This window comes from Saccostrea echinata, unplaced genomic scaffold (assembly GCF_033153115.1).
Source record: "Saccostrea echinata isolate AGI-Se365-2 ecotype Australia unplaced genomic scaffold, CSIRO_AGI_Sech_v1 ptg000054l, whole genome shotgun sequence".
Taxonomy (NCBI): domain Eukaryota; kingdom Metazoa; phylum Mollusca; class Bivalvia; order Ostreida; family Ostreidae; genus Saccostrea; species Saccostrea echinata.
In genome coordinates this window covers 3618790-3643398 of record NW_026889803.1, presented here as the reverse complement: position 1 = coordinate 3643398, position 24609 = coordinate 3618790, and the positions used below count along the sequence as shown (strand labels likewise).

General features: G+C 32.7%; 1 protein-coding gene across 2 annotated transcripts in view; it reads left to right on the top strand.

The window, feature by feature from the left end:
* LOC133205519 (voltage-gated potassium channel subunit beta-2-like) overlaps nucleotides 1-24609 on the top strand; it is a 30700-nt gene that overhangs the window by 3001 nt on the left and 3090 nt on the right. For both annotated transcript variants that reach the window (XM_061341348.1, XM_061341349.1), the window contains exons 3-15: nucleotides 1005-1048; nucleotides 5749-5786; nucleotides 11651-11730; nucleotides 12310-12372; nucleotides 14404-14493; nucleotides 14767-14810; nucleotides 14929-15015; nucleotides 17752-17837; nucleotides 18629-18749; nucleotides 19220-19314; nucleotides 22154-22274; nucleotides 22513-22601; nucleotides 23768-23853. In XM_061341348.1, coding sequence (XP_061197332.1) covers nucleotides 1005-1048; nucleotides 5749-5786; nucleotides 11651-11730; nucleotides 12310-12372; nucleotides 14404-14493; nucleotides 14767-14810; nucleotides 14929-15015; nucleotides 17752-17837; nucleotides 18629-18749; nucleotides 19220-19314; nucleotides 22154-22274; nucleotides 22513-22601; nucleotides 23768-23853 — 1044 coding nt within the window. The remainder of the gene's footprint in view (nucleotides 1-1004; nucleotides 1049-5748; nucleotides 5787-11650; nucleotides 11731-12309; nucleotides 12373-14403; nucleotides 14494-14766; nucleotides 14811-14928; nucleotides 15016-17751; nucleotides 17838-18628; nucleotides 18750-19219; nucleotides 19315-22153; nucleotides 22275-22512; nucleotides 22602-23767; nucleotides 23854-24609) is intronic.

Below are 24609 nucleotides of genomic sequence, written 5' to 3'. Positions count from 1 at the left end.
TTTGACTTAACTTGGTAATGCTTTGAATAAACTTTATATACAGGTAATGTCAGATATTTGATGATTTTGTAAAAATTAAAAGAATTTATAAAATTTAGCTTTACAAGCTTACTTATTAATTCTTAATAATTTGCAAGTACAAGTTGTGAGCATCTTCTGATTTTATTCAAATAATATCAAGACTTTCTTCTTGAACATTGCAAAAAGAGAAAAAGAAAAGTAAAAACAAATCTCCGCATCTTTTTATATAACAAAGGAGATGGGCGAACATAGCGTGCAGAAAGCCTATAGCTTCAGAAATAAAAAAATCATGTTCAGTTTGTGAATTTAATATTTAGAGTAAAGTTCTCATTATTGAAATTTATGAAATTGTGATAAACAAACCTTTTCTGAGGAAAATTTTCTCTACAAAATTTATTCGTTTATTAAAAAAATTAATGTGGTATTCGTGGGGTTCGAACCCTAGCAATAAAAATCCTGAGTATCATTTTCTTTCGAGACTAGCACGCTAACCACTAGACTACACAGGCCCTGACGAACAGTGGCATTTAAATCATGTTTGTGATATGACCCTTGACTTAATGGACTTCAAGTATTTCTTGAAAAGATGCGAATGTTATGTCATAATAGTATATTTTTAAGGTATAGTGGGTCATTGCTCCATATTTTTGATAACCAAAAAATGTATATTTTTATGCAGACTTTGAGGATTAACTTTCAAAAAGGTGGAGCGAAGACCCACTCATATCGAAAAATAGTGTTATAGTATGAGAAAATGACTCTTTTTGCCCGCTTTAGTGCGTGTCTAATATTTCACAGGCAAATAATTTCAATCTTTGAGGGATATTTGCAAATTGTAGAGATTTTACATAAAGTATATTTTAATGTTAGACGAAATATCAAGGAAAATTTTGATATAATTGAAATTTAATTTTTCATCTTCATGTTTGTCACACTTTAGGCTTATCGCTCGTCATGTTCACCCATCTCCTTTATATTTTTAGAAACTTGGGGAAGTCTGGACTGCGTGTATCATCTCTAGGACTGGGTGAGTGTTTATTATCACCTATCTTTGTAGTGGTTCTCAAAAACTCCAAGACACTCAGGTAGGTGCCAAAGAACACCTGACCAGGTGCCAAGGTACATGTTTGTGTAACTTACCGTCAGCTGCCAAAGTACTTACATGTATTAGTGCCGCATTTCTTATAACAAATCTCAATCCCTATATACATACTCTTTATGTCACGATGATGTCATACATACAAATCTCGTATACATTTACTTGTAACGCAGTTGAACTTCAGTATCTGCAACACCAATAGGTCAAATATCGGGGATATGTTGAAGTGAGTCTATGGTTTCAACCCTATCATATATCATACTTCAGTTTCAATGTCAATTCTTTAAATTCCCCAATCCCACAAGCTCAGATAGTAGTGCATGGTCTTGTTGAAAAGGAGTCCCAGGCAAAATAGAGCTTTTTTTGACAGGACAGAGTAGTATTACACATGCATGTACACATGCATCCATGTACATGTGCATTCGATAGAGTATAATGTTGCACATGTGGAAACTTGCACACACTAAGAGCATGATTGACAGAATAGTGTTATATTACTTTAGTGTTGCATTAAGATACCCTCTAACCTCAGATGCAGTAAATGGAGGGTAACAATCAATTCTGTTAATTTAATTAGGCACCCCCCCCCCCCCCCCAAAAAAAAAATAAAATAAATAAATAAAAAAACAAACAAACAAACAAAAACCAAAACAAATCAGATATAAATGAAAAATAATCTAGAGAGCTAGAGAGAAAACAAATTTTGCTATCATTGATTAGAATTTTTTTTTTTATATATGTAATGTCGGATATAATGAATATGATACCTCAAAACGTAATTTCTAAGAATGTGTTACTTTTGAGAGTGAAATGAAATATAGAAGATTCTATATCCAGGTTAGAACATCTGTTTTGAATCTGACTGGTGCCTTGTTTATATTTTATTTCACTATGTCTCTGAACTGCCTAGTTTAAGAACTTCCTCTATAAAGCTTTCTTGCTTGGTATGCTTTGATGTTGGTTTTATAAACATCAACTGATCTTTGGTGGTCATCAATCCTACATGTTAAGAAAAAAAACATTGTTTTCTCAAATTTATTTGGCAAATATTTAGTGATTTCTTCTCAAAGCTGTTTCTTTGAATTTTAAAATGATTTTAAAAAAAACTAAGACATCGGAAAAAAAAAAAAAAAAATCTGATGACTGATAAAGTTAGCACAATTTATTTAATTATTAAATTTACTTTTCTAATTTAATTTTGTTTTCTGCACTTGTCCATCTGTGTTCTACTTTCTGTATTACCTCACTCACAAAAACCGTCAGAATGTTAGACTACATACATGTCCTTGCACTGCATTTGAGAGAGGTATAGCTTCTTCGGAATTGTTACTGCTCAAGAAAATATTTTAATTAATAATGTACTCTGGAAGAGAACTGAGGAATGGTAACTATCAATGATATATACAAATTTATAAGCTTTACATACTCAATTTGATTGCTATAAGATAAGACTGAACATAGTGGTTTAATTATTTCCAGAGGAATTCTTCATTGCATAGTGGCTTATTTCCAGATTTCACCCTGCTCTTCACTTTTAAGTGTTTCTTAAGTGGCCTCTGCAAGTCCTTACAGTGTGGCAATTTATAGCATCAGATGATTTGTGCTCTTAAATAAATTTATAAGATTAATATCAGTTTTTATTTTTTTTTTTTTTAAGTTTTTATAATTTAATAAGCATCTTATCAATGGTGCATGTATAGTATGCAGATTGTTCATTTAAGATACCGGTATGAAAATGTACATTTTGAAAAAAAAATGAAACAAAATATATTTAAGGAATGTTTTTAAGTTTTGTGTGAGTTATTGGTGTGTAAATCACACAGACTTGTCAAGTAGGCATATTTCATGTCAGAATTGCGCTAGCGCTTCATGAAAAATATGCCTACGTGCAAGTCTGTGTGATTAACACACCAATAATTCACACAAAACTTAAAAACATTCCTTATATTTGCATTTTACAATTAAGTTTAAAAGCACCAATAATATACTCAATATTTGAATTTCTTGCTGCCCTATATCGTTACATTTTTATTTACGTCTCTGTAGCCTCATTGTGACGTCACTTTAGCGCGAGTTTCACCGTGTATATTTCTACATGTGAGTATACACATAAATGACTTTCAAATCAATTTTTGGCTTAGTAGAAAAACACAGCAAATGTAAATATTTAAAAATATAATATATTTTATCTGTTATCTACCTGTTGTTGATTTTCAGTAAGAACACTAATAAATTAAGTAAGCAGTTTTGTGCACCAAAATATTTGAGATCATTTTGAAGTGGGTATCTTTTATGGCCAAAACTTCCACCAAGGCTGCAGTTGAATTTGAATAACAGAATCATATCTGATCAACATATTTAGTCTTATTATAGCAATGATATTAAATGTGTGATAAGCAGTATAAAATTTTAATCAACTTATAGGAGTGATATTGTATGATTATGCATGTATGATTAACTGTTTGACATGTAACAGTATTGTGATCAACAGTATGGCATATCTACCATTTATAAATGGAATTTTTAGCAATTTGTCCTTAAAATTTAATATTTAATTTTAGTAAGAAATAATTAAGTTATTTTGTGATGCCTAAAAAGATTTCAATAACCTCCAAATGCAGAACTAATTGTTAGCGATTCTCAATTTTAGTGATCTCCTCACCCTCTCTAAAAATGCCAATGCTAAATACCAAGACATCTAAATAATGCATTAAGCTTTCTGAAAGCTGACAACTATTGAACCAGCATGCAATTAAAAAGATATATAATGAATGAAGTAAGATTTTGATGTAAACTTCAAATAACAAATTTATAATTATTCAACTCAACATGAATATGATATGTTATAAAGGGTAAGTTTTTGCCAAAGAGGAATTGTATAATTCATGATTAAGGACTTGTGTGTTGTTTAGCATGATTCAGGACATCTAGTTCAGGAATCTGGAGAATGTTACCCATATTACCTAAAATTTCTGTTGAACTAGTTAGTAGCCAGAGTAAAGTTGAACTAATTAGGTGGTCAGAGTATTAGTACCGGTAAGTTGAACTTAGTTAGGTGGGCAGAGTAGGTTAAACTAGTTATTGGGGCAGAGTAAGTTGAACTTAAGTTAGGTGGCCAGAGTAAGTTGAACTTAAGTTAGGTGGCCAGAGTAAAAATGATAGAAAATACTACAACTCAGAAAGATTGCATCAGTGTGTATTGCATCTATTTTTACTGAGAATTGGCTTCAGCACTGAGCCATTTCGTTTGATCTAGTAGAGCAGTATATTACCAAATCAAGATATAATTCACATATACTTGCATTTTATTGACATTGTTTGGAGATAGGACACAGATACCAATCTCTTAGCTGAACACTGGAGAATCATTAGTGTTTATTGTATGTTTTTCACTGATGTCACACCATTTACAATGTTCATTTATGTCATAAGTAATTACTCAGATTCTTATAAAAAATTCTTGTTAGCTTTTTTCCTGAAACAGCTGGTTTCTTTCTTCACAGCACAGCTAAATGCCAAGGTGTTTTAGAGTAGAGTGTAATACATTTGTTCACAAACTAATTTTGTCTGTTAGCTAATGTTTAGTGCTTCCATGCATGCTTATATCCCCATGAAGTGAAAACTGTTCAAGCTTTCTATATAACATTCTGCATTTCAGTTCATGTTAAAAAAAAAAATCTTTGACCATTCTCTGATTTTCTATAACATCCTATTGAATGATGGGATGTCATGTTGTGCTAGTAATGAACTGTCTCAGAATTAATTTTTTTGTAACATATTATGCTAATTACAGTCAATAACCCAAGCTAAATACAGGTGTGAGAAAGGCATCACATTCTGAATTCTGTGAACCATTGACTTAATTGTTTCAAAAGTTGTTTTACCATGGAACATTATTTAAGGTTATTTTTTTTTCTTTTTGCAATAATGATGTTTGCAAATACCTGATTCCATTCTGGAAAATATCAGAACAAATCTATTTTTAGACCTCTTCCATTTGTCATTAAGGAGGTGTATTTATAATTCACTATGCCAAATTCTCAAAGAATAGCAAACAATTTTTTAGGTCATTAGTGAAAAGATAAGTGCTGATACTTCTCTGAATATCTCCCAGAAGTTCAGTTTCCAGTTCTAAGATTGAGAGAAAAAGAAATTAAGGTGGCATTAGAGCCTCCTAAGAATCTGATATGATTAAATTCCTAAGCATTTTGTTGATGCTATTTGTTGGATTCTAGTTAAAGTACATCAAATTTAATTCTAGGTATTTAGAAGCATTTTCTGATACTTTTGAAGAATGTAAGTTGAGGGAAGGGGTTTTACATGGTTCAAATTCTTTTAGAGGTGTCAAGCATAAGGTTCTGAAGTTTACAATAAACTTTGCATCCCTTAAAAAAAATAGCTTGATTTTAAAATATATTGAAGCATTGCATCAAACTAATATAGAGTCTCGGAAAAATTATATAACAGTATACATGTACATTTTAATAAATCTAAGAATTGTAATACAGAGTATAGTTTTGATAGGGTTTGACAATTGTTTTAGAAAAACTGATATGAAGAGTGACATTTTGCCAGTTTCTGAAGGGACTTGAATTCCCATTAGTGATTTATTTTACTTTTCTTTACAGGAACGTGGGTGACATTTGGTGGACAAGTTACAGATGAGGTGAAACTTTATTTTATTATGTGGGGGCTTGTGACAGGAGTATATTAATTGTTCATCCCTGTTGTCAATAGTTTGCAGTGTATTTCTTATTCCATTCATTAGAATAGACATTTGGGCATAAATAAACTTTGCTGTTAGGTTACATAAATATGTAAAGTTTTACATCTTATTATAAAGATATTTTCTTTTTTTAGCTAAAATGGGTTAGAGGCTAAAATAAGCATATCTGACCAAATCTTGAACTGTTCTGTTGTTTGCCAATGGCTTCATATATTTAACAAAATTCACCAGAACCACTTGATGAATTTCGGTCATACTTAAGACAAAGCTTTTTAGCTCACCTTAGCCAAAGGCTCAAAATGTCAATTGTGAGTCCAGCATCCATCTGTCCCTCTTTTGTGTGTCTTTTATTATCTTTCATGTGTTGTGAGTTAATTGTCTGTATACTTTGCACATTTTTAACTTCTTCAAAACCATGAGGCCATTTCAGTTAAACTTACCTCAAAGCATCCTTGGGTGAAGGGGTTTCAAGTGTTTACCATACAAATGATGGGTCAGGCCTTTTTTCAAGGAAAGATAATCAAAATATTTGGTTCTAAAGGACAGCAGGGCAAGGTGACTCATGTGAGGGTTGTGGTTCATGGGCCTCTTGTTTTGGCAAAGCAAGTTAAACTATATTCAAAGGAAAAGCTATGTGTGTGTCATGCAACTCCAAAAGGGATATACTAAAAAAATTGAAATATGGATAATCATAATTTCCCCTAAAACTGCAGGACTAGATTTTTACACTAAATTGTGCAATTATAAATACAGTTGATCGTTGGTATCTCAAACACTGATACATGTATCTTGAATACCATGGATATATTGAATGGTTTGGAAGTTCCAACCACTTATTCTTTTTAAGTATTTTACACTTGATATCTCGAATCATCATATTATTCAAAGTTTTTTCTTGGTTCCATTGAGTTCAAGATAACGAGGTTTTACTGTACTCCCAACTGCCTCTCTGTCGTTTACTTGTTACAGCTCTGAAATAGGGATGCAATCTTAATTCATTCTCCTTTTTCTTTGCTCTGTATAAACTAATTAATCCAAAGTTCTGAATTTGCAAATACATGTTCATGTAATCAATAGAATATTAAGATCAAAAATTTCTCTAGTAATGTTTACAATGTATATAATATGACTTTATAGGATTATTCTAGGGAATAAAAACTTAAAAATTCAGTATGAAATTGTTCACTTTATTGTGGAAAAATAAAGAAATTGTTATGCAGCTATGTTGAGCAAATATGTTTTGTCATGTAGTTATAGGAATGCCCCATAGTACACTAATTAATGCCTTGTTTTATTGACATGTTCAAAACTAAGTTTTTGGACTGAAGTTGCCTGGGGAAAACTTTCCTTATGTGTGAAGCTTGATATCTATTTGTATTTTGATCAAGCTAACTCACTAATGAAATTTCATTAAGCCAATTTTCCTACTAGCCAGTGTTAAGGCTTACTTTATTGATCCAGAGCCTGGAACAGTCCTTGCTTTAAAGCAATTTCATGTCAATTAATTAATACCATAGAGCTGTGAGGCCCTGGTGTAAAACCTACATGCATAATGTATGAAGAAGTATTTTAGAATAAGACAAACTTGAAAGAATGTCTGAATATACATGTATGTGATTTATTGTTAAGTAGTATTAAAAAATATTAATGCTTGAAATTGAGCTGAAATGTAGAGATTCTTTTAGTAGAGTTTTGAAATGCATATAATTATGCAATGTACAGTTGAACTTCGATATCTTGAACACTGATATCTCAAATACTATGGATATATCGAAGTGATTTGCAAGTCTCAATTATTCAAGTATTTTACCCTGGATATCTCGAATCCTCAGATATCTCAAAGTTTTTTCTCAGTCCCATTGAGTTCAAGATAATGAGGTTTGACTGTATTTGTATTTTCCTGCTTAAGTTGAAGAAATTGGATTTGATCCTTAATTGTGAAAGCAAAATGAGCAGTGTGTAATGATTTTGGTACTTTAATTCTCACAAGGTAGTATTGTGTACAGTGAGTCTATAATTTTTTTAGCTCACCTGAGCTGAAAGCTCAAGTGAGTTTTTCTGATCACCTGTTGTCCGTCGTCCGTCCGTCCGTCTGTCCATCCGTCTGTAAACTTTTCACATTTTCAACTTCTTCTCAAGAACCACTGGGCCAATTTTAACCAAACTTGGTACAAAGTATCCTTGGGTGAAAGGGAGTGTAAATTGTTAAAATAAAGGGCCAAGTCCCCTTATAAGGGGAGATGATCAAGAAAAGACAAAAATATGGTGGGGTCATTAAAAAATCTTCTTCTCAAGAACCACTGGGCCAGAGAAGCTGAAACTTACATGGAAGCATCCTGGGATAGTGTAGAATCTAAATTGTTCAAATCATGACCCCCAGGGGTAGGGCGGGGCCACAATAGGGAATCCAAGTTTTACATTGAAATATATAGGAAAATTCTTTTAAAATCTTCTTCTCAAGAACCACTGGGCCAGAAAAGCTGAAACTTATATGGAAGCATCCTGGGGTAGTGTAGAATCTAAATTATTCAAATCATGACCCCTGGGGGTAGGGTGGAGCCACAATAGGGAATCCAAGTTTTACATTGAAATATATAGGAAAAGTCTTTTAAAATCTTCTTCTCAGGAACCACTGGGCCAGAAAAGCTGAAACTTAAGTGGAAGCATCCATTGTTCAAATCATGACCCCCAGGGGTAGGGCGGGGCCACAATAGGGAATCCAAGTTTTACATTGAAATATATAGGAAAAATCTTTTAAAATCTTTTTTTCAAGAACCACTGGACCAGAAAAGCGGAAACTTATTTGGAAACATCCTGGGTTAGTGTAGATTCTAAATTGTTCAAATCATGACCCCTGGGGGTAGGGCGGAGCCACAATAGGTATTACAAGGGGGGAAATCTGGTAAAGAACAGCATGGCCAAAGTTACTCAGGTGAGCGATGTGGCCCATTGGCCTCTTGTTGTTTTCATATCTTCCTCAAAACTATACTTGGTTAGTTTCACTATGTATCATTGGTTAAAGAGATTCATATTGCAATGAAGGGTTTGATCCTTCCAAAGAGATGAAAAATACATACATGTTGAATAAGATGTATATACTTAAGTTCTTCTCAATTTAAGAATCATATTGGCAAAATGATATGAATACCAAAAGTGCATGGAAATTAAATTTTCAAACTTTGGTCCCTGTGAGTTTTAATGAGGCCACACAAGAGTTCAATATTTAACAGGCATGTAGGATTCTGGAACATGCAGTAATTTACTATTATAAATAATATGGAAGTTATCTTTTATTTTGTAAGATTCAAGATTATTATGATTTCCAGGGGTTTTATGAGTGTTTGATTCTGTAGATTATGGAGTGAATCATGGGTTGAAAAATTACAGAAAAAAGGAGAAAGAAAGCAAGACACATTTGTTAAAAACTTTTAAATGTTTGAGACACTCAGTCCATCATATTTCAGAGTGTTGATTTCCGAAGACCATGTACATGTAGTAAGAAGAATCAGTATACATGTACCTAAAACAAATGTAATGACTAAAAGGGGTCAGAATTTGTGACAATTATAATTCATATAAAGCTGAAAATCTGAAGTCCATAGGATGCCACAAATCAATAAGAAAACAGACAAGACAAGACTGAAATCTTCTATGTAGTGTGTATTGATTGGAAACATTTGATTACCCATACTGAACTTGCTGACAAGGCTTTGTGGAGATGTATAGATTTTCACCTTATAATAAATGTATAGTAATGTATTAAAGCAGCTAAACTAAACTGATGATGGATTGTGATGGATTACTCGTAAAAAATCATATATATTTAGCCCAGAATGTTAAAGCATTCATTTTTCTTCATCATGTTCTTTGATTTATGGGGTCCTGGACTCTTCTGTGCGTGGGCAGAGAATGTGGGGAGCTGAATTTCAATCTACGAAATGTTAAAGTAATATATAGGCTTTCTTCCTTAATATCAGCATCTCAATGATCAGAGCTGTTGTTGTATATTGGAAAATAGATATTAAAATTTCAGTATTTGTCCTGCATGATAAAGCTCTTTCAGACCTGTGAATAAAACATGAATCCTTTGTTTTAGTATAAAGTCTTTATGTGTAAACTTTACATATACATTTTATTATAGGGTTTTAACATATCATGACAGATATATAGCCATTGATACCATGAATCTTTCATAATGGTGTTGGTATTTAGGATATACCATAAAATTGTCATTGTACATGTGCAACATTATTTCAAAATAATCTTTTGATTTATTCATGAAGTACTAGAAGCAGCTAGTAGCTTTATTCATAGTTTTGAAAGAATTCTTAATAAGCTCTTTTTTAACAAACTCATAATATTAATTCCTGTACAGTAAAAGCCACTATCACAAAAATCCACATCAACATAAAACTTCATAAAGAAGAAAATCATATTAAGTATTTTGAATTTCATGCTTAGGTCAGGAATAGATCCTGACAAGTACTCTTACTCTAATATGTTCACTTTTACTTGTTTAACAGAATCCTAAAGGACCCACTTTCACCTGTGTTTCCTAGCTCCTCTCTCTTTTACAGGCAAATGAATTTGGAAAGAAACCCTTTCTTGAGGTGTTGAATTAAGCCAAAGAATGCATAAATTGAAAATTATATACATATTATAACTATATTATATGTATGACCACCAAACTCTTGTTCTTAAAGAAGTCTAATATTCCTATTTAAAAACATTGAAACCTACTCTACACTAATCTTCCTTTTGCTTCCTAGCTGTTAAAACTGAAACAAAATATAGATCTTAACAACATAAGTATACTTGAAGATAAATTTGAACATGACATTGCTGATCTGACAAAGATATTTTATGGGAAAAGTTGAATCCCTATTCTGACCCCACCTGCACCGAAGGGGCCTGGGTACTTATGACAAACCTTACTCTGCATTACTTGGCTCTGGAGCCATAAAACTGAGTTGAGCTCAAATTGATCTCAGTCTCACTTTTCCACTTTTAATTACTTTGTAAAAGTGAGACTGAGATCAAAAAGTGAGCTTGTCTAAGTTTTACGGTCCCAGAGCCAGATGCCAACTTGACTGTAATCTACATGAACATCATTATAAGAGGAGGAAGGAATATATACCTATGAAGGATTTGGAGTGTTGAACATACCAGTACATATCTTTAAATTTGGGACTGTTTTAATTATGCCCCCCCTTCGAAGAAGGGAGGGCATATTGCTTAGCTGCTGTCTGTCGGTCGGTCGGTCTGTTGGTCTGTCTGTGGGTCCACCAAGATTCCGTTCATTTTCTTAACAGAGGTTGCACATACTGAAATGAAATTTGGGATACAGATATATCATAAGAATATCTAGGTCAAGTTTCGTTTTGGGTACCATCGAGCAATTTTTGACAGAGTTATGCTCCTTGGACTTAGAAAAATTCCAATTATTTGCAGTTTCTGTACATTTTCCTAGCAGAGATAGCACATACTGAAATGAAATTTGGTATACAGATTTATCATAAGAATATCTAGGTCAAGTATTGTTTTGGGTATGGTCGAGCAATTTTTGACAGAGTTATGCCCCTTGGACTTAGAAGAATTCAAATTATTTTTTTTGGGGGGGGGGGGGGGTCACAAACATCTCTTGTTATGACTGGGGCTGCAAGTATGTGTATCTAGTGAATTGTGTACCTCAAACAAATATTCTTATATAACTTATACATCTATAAATGTAGAGTAATGATTGATTTTACTTGGATTTGTGTTTTAAAATCACAACTGAAATAAATAAATTCTATATTTTTTAGGTGGCAGAAGAAATACTTACTTTAGCATATGAAAGTGGAATCAATTTTTTCGACACAGCTGAGGTGTATGCGGCAGGAAAGTAAGTCCATTTATAGAAAACTCTGGATTTGAGTTCTTTCAGTGAATCAACCTAGTATGTATACTCCCCATGTGTTAAATGAGTTCTCCTTAGACCTGCATTTATCTATTTTTAGTTTTGTATACAACAATTATATTGAATGTTGGAAGGCCACAGATTTTGAATGCAGTTAGTATTGTTATATAAAAATTCATAGCCAATGATATACATTCCTTGCAAATTAAAGTACAAAGTAGATTTTCATCAAATTAGACATATTAATTTTGTGCAACAAGTACATTTTATCATAGGTTGTGCATACTTCTTCAATAGAATATATGCATTGGAATTGGCCTCTAAAAAGGAATTTTTGTCTTTGTATTTTTATTTTTTTATGTGAACTGTATTATGTTGACCTATTTTTGTATTATAAGTTGCTAAACATAGCTTTCACTATAAACCCAACAAAGGACATCTTGAGGATCAAGGGTTGAATTTTAAATGGTGCCTCAAGGGCAGGGGCTTGAGTGATAAATTGACGCTTAAATTTCATTTCTGTGTTTACATCATATACATTTCAAACCTTTGTTGTCTGTATAGCAAACACGACAACCCAGATTTACCACCCTCTGCTTTCGAGGCTATGCAGGAAGCTAGTGATGGGTAAGAATGTCAAATTCACTGCTCAACACTTCGGAACAATTTTTGCCTACTGTCATCACCCAAAAAAAAAATTGCACCACACAATGTAATGCATGGCCAGGTGTACGCATGCAAGGAGTTAGCTCTTGTAATATGCATGAAGTGAGAGCTCTGTATAAGATTACAGTGTATGTGATAGGTATGGGCTAATGTCCATTAGAATTTGTAGTTGAAAAATCATATTTAGTAGAACTTCCTGCCATTTTCTAGAAATACGAATAGATTAATTTATTTTATTGCACAGGACCATGTGTGTTTTCTAACTGTGGCTATTTGCCTGTGAGGAGACATGCCCCGTGACTATGATGCCAGTACATTTATTGCTATTAAACCATTTTATCCATTTCTAACATTGATATTTTTTCTTAAGCATGCTATTACAAATAGAAATTACTAAATGATACAAATTACACATGTACTATGAAATAGTGTTCTGGATGATAAAAGTTTTTTTTGTTTAAGATGTAATTGCGCTTAATTAGTTTTTTATAGAAATACCTATGATTATATGTATCGGTCTTTTTCAAGGAATTAAAACTGGTATACTCTACTTGTACACAGTAAGTATCATGCGTGGATACAGGATTTTTTTTTTCCAGGAGGGGTCCATAACCATTGAAAAAAATCCAAGACAAATTTTTTTGACAAGCTTCAAAAAAGTAAACAACTTGTCCAAACCCTCAGTGATTCATTTTGGTGTGCGTCCTGCGTAAATTAAGCACAAATTTTGCCCAGGACGCATTATTTAAATAAATGTGCATCCCAATGGACGCAATAAATTTATAGAAGGACATGTACTACTTTAAATTATTTCGGTATAATCTGATTCAAAACTTGACCGATTGCATCATATCCACGTGCTAAGCGATATGCATGAACGATTTTAACAGGTATAAGGTTGCCAACAACAGGTCAGATTTCACAACTGCAGTTAAAAGCAATTATCAGAAAATATTTGAGAGTTAGATAGCATAGTTCGATTATCACTGATTATGTCTATACCGTGGAACGTTTCTGAAGTGAATACTATACCTTTGTATTTAAGCTGTAACCTGTATCATTGTTTTTTTTTTTCGTTTTTTTCTTACAAGCTAAGAAGTATAAAATTTAATCATTTCTATTTCTGACTATTTGTCATCTCTTCTTAAATTTTTTTTTTTACTTCATTCTGCTTCTGTGCATTTTATGACTGATAGTACAATGTACGATCTGAAAATAGAACCAAAGTGCACAGTGGACAATATATTATTTTTATGACATAAAGTCATGTACTCTTACTTGGACAATTGATAGTGAAAGTATAAATCACCCACAGCTACAATAAAACGTTTGCACTTTCGTGCAATACCCTTTTTTATTTCACCAGAATTTCCTCTGTAACATCTAATATATGGTACTCTTGGATTTGGACGCATTGATTTTGGCACGGGACTCATTGTTGTCATTAAAAGGGGTCCTTTGGACCCATCATAACCATTTTCAAAATGAATCACTGAACCCTGATAAACCTATTTCTTTGGGAAGGGGGGGGGGATGGAGTGGGGGTAGGGGTCAATTTGCTTTCCTTAGCATAAATATATATGTCCATGGTAATCTTTTCCTTACTTTACAAATTTAACCCCCTCCCTCCACCCATTAGATCCCCCATTAGATCCGCGCATGAGGAAAGAGGCCAAAATAATTGTACATTTATTTTATTTTAATCATTTATAAGCTTTTCTCCCAAGAAAAATGTAGGCTGTATATTGATTGCAGTTTATATATAAAATATCTTCTTTTTTTTTATATGTTTACACAAGTGATTACTGTTTTCATTAAATATATCTTGCAGAATGTGAAGATTAATTACTTGTTCAAACATTTTTTTAAATTGTTGCAGATCATGCGAATGTAGTGAGAACAGGTTCAGCTTCAAATGTTTATTACATGTAGACAGAAGAAATATAATAACGTAGAAATCCTGATATGTTATCTTTGTACACTATTTTTCAGAGCAGAGATCACCTTGGGAAAGATCCTGAAGAAAAAAGCATGGAGAAGATCAAGTTACATCATATCCACCAAACTCTATTGGGGTGGAAAGTAAGATCCAAATATCCAAAGTTATATAAAGGTTTCCTGGAAGTCATCAATACCAACTTGTCTGTATTTAAAAAAAATTGGGGTTAAATTTTATAGAAATTCATTCAGATGTTATGTACTGTCAAAGATCAGTGAATGATTTTAATTGTTGCCAAAACTGCATAGCAATTTCTTTTGATCTACCAGTATTATCAGTACTTTGATTTTAAAATTGATAACCTGTAATTTTTTTTTCTGACTTCATCAATTTTTTTTCTTCACTTTTTTTGCTAGGGCAGAAACAGAGCGAGGTTTGTCAAGGAAGCATATCATTGAAGGTAGGTTTTAATTACAATGTGTAACAACCCAAAGAGTCTAGAATTCTTTGATTTTTTTTTTGGTCATGTATATGGCATACTACTATACTCTAATGTCATGATGTGTGTTTGTTTACAGGACTGAAGGGTTCCTTAGACAGGCTACAGTTAGACTATGTTGATATTGTGTTTGCTAATAAACCTGATCCTCACACTCCTATGGAAGGTACTATACATATATATTAATGTATTCAAAATTTAGTGCATTGATGAGATACAGAGTGGTTGATATAACCATGAATTAGTATACAGATTTCTGCACCATGCATTGTATTCATTTGTAATTTTTAGTGGTATTCTTGAATTAGCTTATCGTTGTCTGCGCCAAAGATGCTAAAATATGAAGTCTGCTTTTTTAAGTACACATACAGTATTTTAAGTACTATTGACAATTCTATAATTAATTTAAACAATATTTTATTATGATTAAACATAACTGGATTGGACAGCAGGCACTGCCTATATAAGTCCTCTCCACAATACAGGTCAAGTCATACATGTTACAAGTAAATATTAATTACATAACATTGAAAAAATATATACATGTGTATATTCTAAAGAGATTTATATATATATATATATATATATATATATATATATATATATATATATATATATATATATATATAAAAGAAGACAAAATAAGTAGGGAAAAAAAATATAAATGAGCTGACGATACTATAATATAAGTAGTGGCACACAGTAGAATTTTTAGCAATTTCAATTCATGCTTCTCTAATAGCATACACATTTTTATTAAAACCTGAACTGTTGTGACTGTAAGGGTCCTGTAAAATATGGTTTGTCTATTGTTATCACTTTATGTGCCTGCATGCTGTTTACAGTCCAGTCAGCATGTCCATGTGACATGATAACTCAAGCAATTTTCAGTGTAGAGATTTCATATTCACTACATTAGTAATTATAAAAAAAAAGACACTAGTAGAGGTATCAATCAGTCAAAGGTAAAGGACTAATGTCCAGATTGATATGTCAATGTCATGATGATTCAGGTACTATACAACCTTAAATTTTATAAACCCTACCAAGAGTGATGACTAAAACTATAAACATTCTTTGAAATGAGTGTCTTGCAGTCAAATGGCAAGATTTAAAGGTCAAAGATACAAGTGTGTCCTAGCTTCAATCATTCAATGATTTAAGCAAACATGAAGTGACTAGGGGCTGATTCTATGAGCATCTAAACTAGTCCACTAGATCAATATACAGTATAGTACGATGGGACACAATACTAGGTCGGAAACCATTACAATGGAACAGAAAAATTAGAATGCTGAAGTATTGGTTAAAGTTAAAAAATAGTGATAATTGCATTTTAAGAAATATATACCAAGAAATGTTAGATGTGTGTGAATCAAATACTTTTCCTTGTTGGCTGTCACATATAAAAGATCTTGTTGATACTTTAGGCTTTGGTTATATATGGAACTGTAAAGACTACCTAAATGAAAAACTTTTTTTGTTTGAGGTGAAACAAAGATTGGATGACATGTTCATACAAGAAGCACGAAGTAATTTTGAAGCTTCCCCTAAGTGTATTTTGTATAGGTATTTAAGCGATAGTTTTAATTTACAATTATATTTAACAAAATCAATATCACAAAAATATGTACAACATATCAGTCAATATCGTCTATCTTCTCACCAACTAGAGATAGAACGAGGGAGATTTTTTAATATTCCTAGAATAGAAAGATTGTGCAAATTTTGTTCAATGTCACAAGTTGAAGACGAGTATCATTTTATTCTGGTTTGTCCGTTTTTTTCCGATGTTACAAAAGAGTATATTAAGAAATATTATCACCAAAAACCATCTACCTTTAAACTTGTTCAATTGTTGTCGACAAAAAATGTAACAGTTATGTAAACTAGGAAAATATCTTTATAAATGTACAAGATTGAGAGCAGAAGTTAACTCACATTGATATAACGAGATTATCCTCACTATTACTACATGTATTACCAACTTTTATTATGGTGCTTTTTGCTTTATGGACTAATTTATATCATGGTGCTTTTGTCTGCTCCGTGAACCAAGAATGAATAGTATGTAAGATCCTTTACTATGATCCTGCTTTACTTAATATACAAATGATAATGAAATGTTATATATATATAATGTACAAATTGATTTATGTATATACTTTAAACCTATGAACTGTATGGTTCTTGGTAATAAACAATACAATACAATACAAATACAAAGACTACAGAGCATAAGCAAAACTAACCTTTGAGGGCAGACAATTTCAAAAATGAATGCCTTTGGGAATTGACCTCTAGTACTTAGGGGGCTTATGATTCCCATAGATTTAAACAATGATCAGCCCTAAGCAGAGCCAGAAAGTGTTGGGGAGGATGGAGGGTGGTCAATTTCTGCACAAATTGTCTATGGCTCTCAAGGCTTCAATTGCAATATCCAGACTCCTCCTCTAGGCATTAATGCCTTTCCCTTAAGATTAGCCAATTAACATACCAGCCTTTATTATTTAACAGTAACTATTTGTAGAAATATAACACACATTCCGATTATATAAAAGTAAGTCAGCTATAAATGCAAATTGTGTATGAAATGTACATTACAATGTTTTTAAATATCAACATAATTTTGTGAATAATTGATGAGAAGACCAAGAGAATAAGGTTATGGTAACTAATGTGACCCTACTGTTTAGTCCTGGATGATATCTAGTTTCTAGTGAGTTTTATGTTGGGTATAATTTTTTTTTTCAGTAGCCATGCTGTCTATTGCATACATACAGTAACTACAGGTCGATCAACAGCAATCAAAAGTTTTTTCTTGGAGTTTGCACCATAGTTAATATACCATTGATTTACACCTTTAGTTTTAATTAAAATGGCTTGTCCTTTATCCTTGCAGAGATAGTTAGGGCTTTTACATTTGTAATCAATCAAGGCTGGGCAATGTACTGGGGAACTTCAAGGTGGTCGCCTACGGAAATCATGGTAAGTGATTACAGGTAGTCTCCAAAACAATTAAAACCCGATAATATCTCAAATCAATTTGGGGAAAAAAAACTGCAAGTTCCACAGCTGTGGAAAGTGAGACTGGAATAATGATCTGGATTGAGTATCTTTTATACAATTAAACAAAGATTTTAATCATTGCATAGAAATTCATTTGTAAGTACATGTAAATATAGACCAAATTTCTTCCTCATTAGAAAGAGTGTTAACCTACTTGATAATACCAGAATTTACATATAAAAAGACATATTGATTTCAATGCAAGGCTTTAATTTAAGGACATACTTAACGTACCTTACCTACTGATAATTTTTCAAGATATTCTTAATTTAAGATTATAGTGCAATCAGATGTTCGTAGACAAAAAATAAGCATGCATTACCAGGGGTTTTGAAAAGATATTAATTGATGAAAATTCTTGTATAATTCAAAGAAAAATATACAAAAATTTCTAGACATATATTCTAGATGTTTTTTTTATCCATACTTGTTTTACAAGAAGTGTACAACAGCATATATAGACATTAAAATGTAGCACACAGTTCCTTTAAGTATTGGAACTCTTCAACTCCAGGGGAAAAGACAATAAAGTTCAAAGTATGTTGCGTATGTCCTTAATTTGAATGATTGATCTTTTAAGAATTTTTATTACTCAAAAACAAAAGAACTTTTTAAAAAATTAATTCACTATCATAGTAGAGCGTAGAATATTCCTGGTTGAAAAATAATCAATTTCTTTTCTTTTTTTTAAATTTCCTTTGCTCATGCAGGAGGCGTACTCTGTAGCAAGGCAGTTCAATCTCATTCCTGCCATTGCTGAACAGGCAGAATATCACTTATTTCAACGAGACAAGGTGGAAATAGCCATGCCAGAATTGTACCACAAAATTGGTAATACATGTACATGTTCAATCCTTTAATATATTACTGAAGGCACTTTACATCACATTTCTATATTAGAGGCAAGGACAGATTATATTCAAGGTCATGGCTAATTTAATTTTTTTTTCCAAGGGGGTTTGGGGGGGGGGGGGGGGTTGAAACTTAATAGAACAAAATGCTAAGACATTTGGTCAAACAGTTTGAAAGTTTTGTCTCCTAAAAAAGTAAAGGTAAGATTGTTTAAAAATATTTTGGTAAGTCCCTCCTGATCTAGTTATTGGTTTTAATAGATCATTCAAAGGATCATTATTTACCATGTAATCTTAATAATGTTTATGTATATATCTTGGCTTTATTTCTATGACTTAGATTTGTTACAGTGAGCTTTGTTATGTAACAATATACCGGTACTAGTAATGTTATGGTTTTCATGTTGTTGATGTTGACAATTTTTCATTACATTTTTTTTTTCTTAACAGGTGTTGGCACAATCACCTGGTCACCTTTAGCAGGGGGTATTCTGACAGGAAAATATGATGATGGTGTTCCTATTTACTCTAGGGCAGCTCTCAAGGTACTTATTTTAATATCAGATCTTAAAGTTGTGTAAACCTTTTTCTCCTATTATAATACAGTCAATCTGATTGGTTTAGTGCATGTCACATACTGGAAGACAATTCGTGATGTTTCCCTCATGCGCAGTGTGACAACTGTGTCTCCCTTCAGATGACAATAAAATAATGCAAGTGAGCATGCAGGGTGACAACTGTGTTGTTTCCTTTTAGATGGAAATGTTGTAAGTGAGATAACTCATATATGTAATGATTAGGGATGTCTACGAATATTCGAGTACTCGACTATCGTTCGATCATAACAACTATCGACTAAAATTTTTTTAGTCGGTTATTCGTTAAAAATTTGCTACTTAATAGTAATCTTAAATTCAAGGTAAAAAATTGGATCTGCTCAGTTCATTTATTAACCTATCAGTGTTCAGTGTTCTCGTGCGTAAAACTCAGGGAAAGCTTAACCAGTCTTCCTTAATTGTTCAAAGGATTTTTTTTTTGTTCAGCAAACATGCATTGGCATACTTTAAAACATGTCAGATCAATTGTAAAGTTTCAACCTGCAATTCCATAAGACCTCGTATATTGCAACCATCAATTAATGAAGGATAATTAAACAGCTTTTACATATTTGTAAATACATGTAAATTGAGGGACAGTTATTAGCTTAATTTCAAGGTGTTTCTTTCTGAAATTAATATCAATCATTTTCAAATTGTATTGATTGTTTGCAAAAAATCTCGTTATTAAAATTTATCGCAAGCTCTCTTTGTTTTTAAATGAGTTGCGCTTTAATTGTTTAACAATCATGGGTCACTGACAATACACATTCAAATGGCTTCAGGTAAGAAATCAGTACTAGCAACATGAAAAGAAAGGATAAATGCGAGCGTTTGATATTCTGTATATAGATAAAATGTGCAGTAAATATTATATTTGAAATCAAATACATTGGATACATATATTTATTACTACGTAAATGTTAATGATTCAATAATTCGTTGTATAATGGTGATAGCGTAGATTTAATAAAATATATTGTACAGGCAGGCTAGCAGGAAAAATGACATGAAAAATTAATTTAAATTTCAACGAGTACTCGACTATCATTCGACTAAAGCCTCTGACTATTCGACTAAGCTGTCAGAGTAAAATTGACATCCCTAGTAATGATATATATGCGGGATTGGTAAAAAATAAATTCTAACTGTGATGTCAAAGTTGTCTGTTGACTTATTTTGAAAGCAGTGGGTAGGAGAACATGAGAGGTTTGACTGATATTTTCTAACTCTTATTTTATTAGGTCACCTGAGCCACTCGATCAAGTGACCTATAACTATCTATTTTTGTCTGTCGTCGTGTGTTAACATTTGAACATTTTCAGCTTCTTCTCTGAAACTACTGAACCAATTTCAACCAATTATAGCATATGGCATAGGGAAACAAAATTTGTGAATTTCATGATCCCTGCCCCCCTGGGGCCTGAAGAGTGGGGTTAAAACCATCAAAATTGAAGCAATGTTAAAAAATATTCTTTACTCCTGGACATCAAACAGTTAAACTGTTGGCATGAATGTAATAAACATTGAGTTCTTTACCAAAATTATTAGTTAGGGTGGGGCTCTATTGATCATATATTGAAGATGCATTTCTTTAAAAATCTTCTTCTCTGTCCCTGGGTATTCAGCAATCAAAGTACCGGTAAGTGCATGGTTATGTTGAGCAAGGATGCCTCTTTCAAAGTTGTGAAATTTATGGCCCCAGGGTCAGGGGTTCTGGTGTTGGGGGGGGGGGGGGGGTCTGTATTGATAATATAGCAAAAATGCATTATTTCTTTGAATATTTTCCTCTCTGCCCCTTGATAGTTAGCAGATAAACTAAGTGCATGGTTATGATAATCAAAGATTCCTCTTCCCAAATTGTGCAATTCTTTGCCCAAGGGTCAGGGGTTCTGGTGTTACAGCAGGGTTCCATTGATTATATAGTGAAAATGCATAAATTCTTTTAAAATCTTCTTGTCTGCTCCTGGGTATTAAGCAATCTAAGTGCATGCATGATTATGATGAGCAAAGAAGCCTCCTCCAAAATTGTGAAATTCATGGCCCCTGGGTCAGGGGTTCTGGTGATAGAGTGGAGCTTTGTTGATCATATAGTAAAAATGCATAAATTCTTTAAAAACCATCTTCTCTGCCCCGGAATATTTAGCAAACAAAGAGTGCACAGTTATGTTGAACAAGGATTCCTCTTCCAAAATTGTGAAATTCATGCCCCCAGGGATTCTGATCTTGGGGAAGGGACTCTATTGAGTATATAGTGAAAATGCATAAATCTTAGAAAATCTTTATTGTCAAGAGCAAGGGTGTTTTTACCAGATTTGTGAAATTCTTGACCACTGGGTCAAGTGTGGTGGTGCTGAGCAGGGCTCTATTGATATTGTAGGGAAATTTGTGCTCTACTGAGAGAAGTTATTTCCCTTTGCTATTTATTACTGTAAATAATGTAACTGATAGGTCAAATTGATTCAAGACCCCTAAATCCTTAATTCAGGCTTCAGTGCAGGGATAAAGATGGTCACACTTTGAAAAAAGTATTATAATTCTTCTGAAATTCTTTTTGACATATAGCATACAAAGTGCATTATTGTAAACCAGCTATTTTTTGTGTACAAGATTTAGGACTTGCACCCTTGCTAATATTAGTCATAACAAAGCAGTCTGCATTACTGATTTTATCATTGAATTTTTTGTTGCTCATGTCAGTTATAATGAGTGGTCATGTCAGTTATAATGAGTGGTAAATCAGATCTTAAAAATACACAATGATCAATTATAACAATAACCTTTCTAGGGATATGTGTGGTTAAAAGACAAAATTTTGAGTGAAGATGGTCGACGCCAACAAGCCAAACTCCGGGAGGCAGCAGTGATAGCAGATAGAATTGGATGCTCCATTACTCAACTGGCTATTGGTGAGGGCTTTTAGCAACAGATGGTTCAGGATCAGTTTTAGAAATATTGTGACAGAAATACATTACAAGGATTAATCTTGTCTGATCACAGATACCAATTAACGTCCTCTCAAATGGATCAAAGTAATGTAATAAAGATATGGTTGTACTTTTGGATAATTTGATATTCTCTTTACATGTTTTACTCAGTTAAAATGATTTGTAGACCACAACTATCACATTTTGTTTTCTTTTTCAGCCTGGTGTTTGAAAAATGATAATGTAAACAGTGTATTACTCGGGGCCTCCACTGTTGATCAGTTGTACACAAATATACAAGCTTTACAGGTAAAACATAATGAAAAGGTAACATTTATTAAAATAAGTTTGGGGTGAGGGAGACAGACACTAGTTTTATCTGTTCTCTGAGAAAATAAGGTACCCTATATTTTCTGAATATCATTGTTATAGTCATCTAGATACTGAGGAATATAATGTTGCAGTACCATTATATGTGCTTGTGGATACTTGGGATAAAAGTTTTCAGTTCACTTGAACTGTGAGCTCAAATAAGTTTTTCTGATCATCCATTGTCTGGCATCTGTCTGTCTGTAAAGCATAATGAAAGGTAAACATTTACTCTTCTGTCTCTTGTAAACTTAACCAATTTGACTTTTTCTCACAGTAGGGAATCATATTTTATATGGGAATATATATAGGACAAAATCTTTTTCTCAAGAACAGCCCTGATTATGATTAATGATTTTAGTATGAAAGCATTTTCAGGTAGTGCAGATTCAAATTTGTTCAAATCATTTCCCTAGGGAGTAGGGTGGGGCCAGAATAAAGGATCAAAGGTTTATGTGGTAATGTACAGTATATGAAAAATTCTTTTATTAAAATCTTCTGTTCAAGTACAGCAGTGTCATAATCAGTAATATTACATGTTATTGATATTCAAGCATCCTCAGATAATGCATATTCAAATTTTAGCAAATAATGATCCCCAAGATTGCAACAATGGATGAGAGTTTTACACAGGAATATATTTGAAATTTCTTTTCAAGAGGAGCAGGGCCACACTAAAATATATTTATTATGAAAATATTTCCTCATTGTGTAGATTCCTGTGTTTTTCTTCTTCAAATTATGGACCCTGGTTTGGGGCTAAAATTTTACACAATGAATATATTCTGTAAAATATCTTCAAAAATTCTTTTTTTCTAGAACAACTAGGCAATGTTAGTCATATTGATATTGATATATCCACATGTTGTGTGGATTAAAGTTCAATCAAGTCATGACACTAAGGGGCTAGGGTGGGACCACAGTGTGGGATAAAAATATTTGATTGGGAATAAAGAGGGAAAATTTCTTGCAAAAATCATCTGATAAAGAACATCAGGGCCAAGTTACTCAATTGAGCATTGTGGCCCATGGGCCTCTTGTTGGGTTTAACATAATTGAATATACATGTAATGTTGTTAGTCATCATATTTTATAAACATTTGTAGTGGGTTCCAAAACTGACACCAGCCATCATGGGAGAACTTGATAAAATCCTGGGAAACAGACCAGGAAGACGGGATGGATTTAACAGGTGATGATAAAACACATAGAATACTGAGTGTCAAAGAGACTAACGCTAAACACATGGACCTTCAGTTTCCTGAGAAGAGAACACTGTCATTTCATTCTCCTTTCTCCAAACTGCACTCAAGCCCTTCAAAACTGCATGAACATTTTAAAGTATATTTTTTAGTAAATTTTGTTGTACCTGTATTTCATTTTTCACTAAATTGGTTTTATTTATTCATTCCCATTTATTGTTTTCCATCTTATGTTATCATATTCTGCCAAATCTTGATCATGCCCTTGACAAGTGAACTAGATGACTCAAATTTGATCAAATCTGTGTCAGATGAACTACACAGAAGGTCATTATTAGAGGTAAAATAAGAGTTTGTCACTGTTGCTAAGGCAACCATTGAGTCTCACATACAGTCAAACCTCATTATCTTGAACTCAATGGGACTGAGAAAAAACTTCAAGATATCCAAGCATTCGAGATATCAATGGTAAAATACTGTAAAAGCAGAAATATTCATTGAGAATTTAATTTCATTTATTTCAATGTAAACAATTGGCAACGGAATTAAATCCCCCACGAATTTTTTTTCTGACTATACATTGAATAGGGTTACTTTTGAAACAACAAAATTCAATGCCCATGTTACCTTTATGGATGACAAATTAACAAAATTTTACCCCCACAAAAATTTGTGCTTCTCCAGTACTGAAAGAATAAGTAATTGGGACTTCCAAATCATTTCGACATATCCATGGTATTCGAGAT